The sequence below is a fragment of the Vigna unguiculata genome, chromosome 5 (assembly GCF_004118075.2).
Source record: "Vigna unguiculata cultivar IT97K-499-35 chromosome 5, ASM411807v1, whole genome shotgun sequence".
Taxonomy (NCBI): Eukaryota; Viridiplantae; Streptophyta; class Magnoliopsida; order Fabales; family Fabaceae; genus Vigna; species Vigna unguiculata.
This window is the reverse complement of record NC_040283.1, coordinates 18,678,545-18,685,243: the sequence shown is the minus strand read 5'-3', so window position 1 is coordinate 18,685,243 and position 6,699 is coordinate 18,678,545. Positions and strand designations below refer to the sequence as shown.

At 37.9% G+C, this 6,699-nt stretch overlaps 2 protein-coding genes across 2 annotated transcripts; both read right to left on the bottom strand.

The window, feature by feature from the left end:
- Positions 1 to 4,344: 4,344 nt before the first annotated feature.
- LOC114184435 lies at positions 4,345 to 4,969 on the bottom strand. The gene is made up of 2 exons (XM_028071743.1): positions 4,909 to 4,969; positions 4,345 to 4,827 (listed from the first exon to the last, which is right to left on the bottom strand). Exons 1-2 carry the CDS (start codon positions 4,960 to 4,962, stop codon positions 4,345 to 4,347), a joined length of 537 nt encoding a protein of 178 aa, XP_027927544.1. The 5' UTR covers positions 4,963 to 4,969.
- Positions 4,970 to 4,974: 5 nt separating this feature from the next.
- On the bottom strand, positions 4,975 to 5,886 carry LOC114184434 (protein MAIN-LIKE 1-like). The gene is made up of 3 exons (XM_028071742.1): positions 5,842 to 5,886; positions 5,133 to 5,762; positions 4,975 to 5,043 (listed from the first exon to the last, which is right to left on the bottom strand). The coding sequence occupies exons 1-3, from the start codon at positions 5,884 to 5,886 to the stop codon at positions 4,975 to 4,977; spliced, it is 744 nt and encodes a 247-aa protein (XP_027927543.1).
- Positions 5,887 to 6,699: the final 813 nt, after the last annotated feature.

Genomic DNA, 6,699 nt, shown 5'->3' with positions numbered 1-6,699 from the left:
AGACCATTGTAGCTACAGGGGCCTTTGGCGCGCTTCCATCTTCGTCGAGCCAGGCCGCCGTCGCAACGACTGCTGCCATCGCTGGCGGAGTCATGGCGCATGAGGTCTCCCGCTTCGTCTTCTTCTGATACGCAAACCAAGGCAGAACCCGCTGTCGTGACTGTGTTACCTCCGCTTGGGCTCACCACGGTTGCACCTCCACTATCTAAGTTCACCTTGTACCTCCAACGACTTCTTGCGACGTCTTTGGCCTCAGACGACGTCGTCGCTGCAGCGAATGCCGCTGACGTCACTATTTTCCTCATTTCCTATTGTTCGTTGCGTGTTCACTGCTTATAGGTGAAGAGGTGAAAATGTGTGCTTTGAGATGAGAGTGAGTGGAGTTTTGTTTAGAGGAGAAGGAGATGTTTTTTGTGTGTGATTTTGTGTTGGTGGGTTCGTGAGTTATGATGTATTATGATGAGCGAAAGAGGTTGGTTTGCGGTCTAGAGGAGATGGAGATGAGGGTTTTGTTATCTGATTTTTGTTATGGAGAAGGTGATGAAGATGAATGATGGTGTAATGAAGAGTGTGTGATGTGGGAGCTAGAAAATGATGGTTAGCTTGAAGGTCCGAGAGTGGTGGTGATCAGGGGGTCATGAGGAGGATGATGAAGTTTTCTATGTCTTTGTTTTTTGAGCAGATGTGGGTTTTTGAAGGGTAGATGTTGAGTCATGATAGACGGGTATGGAGAACAGTGGTGATTCCATGCATGGTGCAAATGAAGATGGGGTTGTGTAAAGGTGATGGAAAAATGAAGAGTATGGTTGAATATGTGGAGATTGTGTCGAGAGAATGGAAATGGAATCTGTGTCGTGGATGGGCTCCATGGAGATGAATCTGCCCCCGGGTGAAGCATTTGGAGATGATGATCTTTTTATCCTCCTCCAAAATGGAAACTCGTTCCCTTCTTAGAGCCCCTCGAGTCCCCTTTAAAATTTAAAATCAAAATCATAATCTCTTCCTAGCTTGGGTAGGAAATCATGTTAGAGTGTAGGTGGCTGTAGGTAATTAATGAAGATCCTAAGGAAGAAGATTAATGGAGATCTGATGAAAGAAGAAGATGGTTTGTGGGTTACGTGAATGACAAAAAAGGTGAGTTAATTAGGAGAGAGGAAAGGTGGCAAAGTTTGGGAAGGATTTTAGATGATGTAAAAAGCAGTTAATGAGTGTGATCGAGGAAGGACAAAAAATAAGGGAAAATGATATGCTGACCCCTTATTTTGACTCCAAAAGTGACTTCATGACATGGCATACATAGGTGGGTTTAATTTTTTAAATTAAAATTAATTTTTTGGAAACATTTTACTTGAGACGTGGCAAAAGCGAAGAGTGGGTTTGGGCTTGAATAATCGGGTCAGAAGCAGTTTTGGATAGTGGGTTAGGGCGTGAGTATTCGGGTCAGCATCAGTTTTTGGAGAGTGGTTTGAACGTTTCTATTTGCTCCTTCTCCCGCGCACTCAGTCTCCGCACAATCACCGCACGAAGACGCTCTTCTCACCGGCAGGGTTTGCATTTTAGATGGCGAAGGGTTTATTGGTAAAAAATTTTAACATTGTTTCCTTCTCCCCGCACTCACTGGTATGGTTCTGACTTCACCCCTTATTGTGGTCGCAGTTGTAGGTTCTAGTGTCACCGGCAAGGGCATCGATTTCTGGAGTGGTTGTTGTGGCGAAGGAAGATAGCAAAATCTGTGTGGCGGCTAAACCTTGAAAGGGTTAGGGTTTGCGGATTTGGAGGGCGTTTGCTGCGGAGGAGTTCAACCGTTTGTGTTTTCTAGTGTCACCGGCAAGGGCATCGGTTTCTGGAGTGGTTGTTGTGGCGAAGGAAGATAGCAAAATCTGTGTGGCGACTAAACCTTGAAAGGGTTAGGGTTTGCAGATTTGGAGGGCGTTTGCTGCGGAGGAGTTCAACCGTTTGTGTTTTGTCCTTCTCCCGCGTACTCAGTCAAAAAGTGTATTCTCTCCGCACAGTCGCCGTTTTTCTTCCCACCGGCAAGGTATGCAGTGTAGATGGCGAATGGTTTTTTGGTCGAAAATTTGATCTTTCTTTCGTTTCTCCCCCGCGCTAACTGGTATGAGTTCTCATTTCACCCCCTTTTGTGGTCGCAGTTGTAGGTTCTATTGTCACCGGCAACGGCAACGGTTTTCGTAGTGAAAGGGAGTTCTGACGAAGCATCTCCTCCATTGTTCAAAGGTCGCACTTCTACGAAGGACCGGGACCGGGTTTGTAGCAAATTGTAGGTATGACGATTTTCTTTCTATTTGTTTTGTTAGGGTTTGTTTTGTTGCGTTTTGATAATTGTTAGATGTCGTGATTCTTCTTCATGGATTGACCAGCCATCAGGATATGAACAATTTATTTGTAAAAATTTACTGTTGTTTTTTTCTTTCTGGCTTCACTGCATATGACCTACAAGACACACATTGAAAATACCTTGTTGAAAATTACTGCCAGAAAAATTACATGTATAGAAGAGTATCCCCAAATTATGAAGCAAATTTTTCATTTTTTCTGGCAGAAAAATACCTTGTTGAAACATCTAACGTCTCAAACTCTTTCACAAGATGATCACAGATGTCCTAGTAGTCACTTTGTTTTGTATTGTTTTGGTTCTTTCTGTAATATTTGCTCATTATAGTTTTGAAGGGTCAACTTGTGAAAAGAATACAAAATAAAATAAAAAGATGATATGATCATTTTCATATCTCTATAGTGACATCATCATTGTAATATTTTGTACTAGGGTTTAAGATAAGAGCTCCAATAGCCACTAATTGGTTATCAACACACATAACTAGTGCATCCATATCCACTATTATTGTATCCATTCATCACCAACATTGTTGAAACACCATTTTTTTTTCTTATCACTGCCTAAACGTAAAAGTTAAACTGTGATAAAGATTTACTGTTAAAGTCATTATATTTTGAGTTTGAAACTATGATAAAGATTTACTATTAAAGTCATTGATGAAATTTGTCTTTTTTCAATTATTTGTTCATCTGTAGCGACTTCCATGATCAAACAAAATGTGGAAACTGATGCCCAGCCTAGTAAAAATTCCAGTCCAAACGCAAATGACAACACAAATTTGGGACCCAATTTGCATCCCAACGTGGAGCCTATTAACACGGCTAATGTGGAGGACATACTGCAGATGATGGTTCCTCCATCCACAAATATTCCATGTGTTGAGGTTGGGGAGAGTTCCAAAGTTCAATCTTCTGTTCTGGATAATATATCACTAACCTAACTCATGAGTGTTTAATGTCTTCAATTTTTAGGTTATTTATTTTTAACTTGAGTGTTTTTGATGTTGATTTTAATTTTCATGGCACTGTTGGAATGATCTACTACATCTATGGTATTAAACTTATTTTATCACTGTCATATCCATTTCACTGTCAGTTTAACTTATTATATGATCATCTATGTACAAATAAGTGTTGACCACCGACAAAGATTTTGCACACCTTCATAATTTCTGATACATGAAAAAGGTTATAGTATGAAACTCACTTACAATCAATCACACAAATACAGTAAAATTTAATGTAGGCTACTGCCCATGATGAATGTGTGGGAAAATTGTGGTACAACTAGAATATAACATAAATGCCTAACACTGACAATAATAATTGGTTAACAATGAAGTATTAAGTGCTGACCTACAATACACATTTTGCACACCTTCCAAATTCGTGGTGTCTGATAACATAAATTCTACGAAAGTTAACTTTACCAAAGTAGGCGTGTGATAATTGATAATAACTACTCCATACTTAGTGAAATTTAACACCTTTATTGCGTTCATGAAATATATTAAACAACAACAATACGTGTGGCATAATTCATCCACAACTCCAACATGATATTTTTGTTATCTGTATTCAAATTATATGATGACTCAAGAACAATTAAGTAGTGACCTGGTTCAAAAAATTGGACTTAATCACTCTAACATTTTAATTGTAGATCAATCATATATTAAGTGTTGACCTGTGAACAACATCTTGCACATAATTAATCACTTGTCATCTGTGTGGTAACCAAGATTACTAAATTTTAGATCACATATGTATTTGCTGTTCACCTGTTATAAAATTTAGTTGCACGCAATCAAAATTAAGATGATCAACATCCAACTATCACTTAACATAAACCACACAGAATTCCACAAATCAATGAGTAAGCCAAACAAGGAAATTGTCATCAATCACGACAACAATGTCTAAACATTAACAAAACCAAATTTAGCAATAGAAATCCAAATTACAACAAACATCAAATCTATAAATCAACTACTTATTGCGTTTCCTCCCACTAAATACTGCAAAAGGAGTTCTTATTGCTATACTCTTAACACGCAACCGAGGACCCTCCCTTCGTCGGACATAAATGTTGCTTTGTTCAGATTCTTGTGTATCCTGATTTGGAAAATGAACTTCTTCCACATGACCCCTATCACCAGAATTGCCAAATTCAATGCAGCCAGTGGGGTGGTTCGAATTAGGTATTTGCGAATGACCAGCACTTGCTTCACCAAAGTCAGAAAAATTCATTTTGCCCTGCTGGTGCTGGCACTGGTTCTTCCTCTCAATCATCATTGCATTCAAGTCTTCAAGTTCTTTTTGCAATTCCCCTAGCACACTTTCTTGTTGTTCGACAGCTTTAATTAAGTCAACTATTTTAGTACCCTTACTTTGACGTCCGTATACCTCAAACCCTTCTTTAACAAAGGGATTGGTCAGCTCTTCTGCAGAGGCAGCAACATCTGCAACAACCTGAAACAATTCACAACAAACTTCAATCAATATAGATGACAGATTTAGGAAAAAAATCAAACAACAAAATACCCAACTTACAGTGTTATTTGTCAAACTCCTTTTAATTACATTGTCCCCTGCTTTCATTTCCATCCAATGCAAGATTCAGGGAAACTTTGTCGTGCGCTGACAATCCTTTAAATTCGGTATCAAAAAATGGTCAAAAGACCATAACTGCCACAATTGTAATCAAAATCAGACATAACTCAACCAAATATTTTAAACGGATCAAACAACTTCTAATTTAATTTAACATACAGTACCTGTAACAAATAAACACATCCAGCTACGTGGAAGTGTTTGGTACTTTGTTTCTCCTTCAAGAACAATTTAGCTTCACATATACTGCCAACCAAAAACTCATACACCACTCGACCCCAATTAAATTTCCCAATACTACCCAGGTCATCAACAATGTTAAACAAAATAGAAAAAATTGTTCCACTACGATTGGGCAACAAAAACTCAGAAATTGCTAACAAAACATAAAGCTTACCAAAATCCTCTAAACAAAGCACTTTAATATGTTTCAAGATGTAATCATATACCATGTCGATATCAACAACTTGGGAAGCTCCAAATAAATTCCTTGAATCACTATTTAACCCTTCCTGGTTTAAATCAATGTTCTCACCCACCACCCTCAAACCTAGACCAAGACATACATCTAAATAGGTAAATCCAACAACTTGTGCACTCATGTCAAACCCCCCCAACCTTTCAACCCACCTACTGATTAATAGAGTCAAAAGATTCCTAGATATTTTAACAGACTCTGTCAACTCAACCATCCATCCAAATGGTGTTCCTCGGATAAATGATTTTTGCTCATCTGTTAACTTGTTATTCAAACTACCAATCAATTTTGTCCGGCATGAATGCCTAAAACAGATCTGGAACAAAAAAAAAATAGTTATGTCATTTTTTACATGACAAATTTGCAAATAAATTGAAAAACAAAATTTATCATACCTTGCGGTCAACATTGAATTCACTTCCCTCACGGAATGCAGCCATATTTATGACCTGAATACATAATTTCATTAAACATATAATTTAAAATGAAATCACACTATCCATACGTAATCACCCCATAATCAACTATTGAGTGCTAACACATGAAAGATCACAAAAATTCAATCATACCACACGCTTCCAGAATATTCAACACAGGTCATCACTTGTGACCAAACAGGTCATCAGTTGTGACCAAACAGGTCATCAGTCATATATCAAACAAGTGTACTCAAGTTGCCAATGAAACCACATCTAAGGAATATTTACAAATTAACTCACATTATCCAAACAGACTCACCCAATAATCAGTTGTGGAATAAAATAGTATGGAAGTTAAAAAGATTGAGTCAACACACATGATTGCAAAAAATGCAGCACAACTCATCACTTGGATGCACACAAGTCATCATCAATAAATCATACAACTTTAATCCACTTGGGTTTGAAATCACATCAAAGAGATAACTACAGATGAATGCATATTATCCATACGTAATCACCCCATAATCAACTATTCGGTGCACATGAAAGATCACAAAAATTCAGTCATACCACACGCTTCCAGAATATTCAACACAGGTCATCAGTTGTGACCGAACAGGTCATCAGTCATATATCACACACGTGTAATCAAGTTGGCAATGAAACCACATCTAAGGAATAATTACAAATTAACTCACATTATCCAAACAGAATCACCCAATAATCAGTTGTGCAATAAAATAGTATGGAAATTAAAAAGATTGAGTCAACACACATGATTGCAAGTCATCATCAATAAATCATACAACTTTAATCCACTTGGGTTTGAAA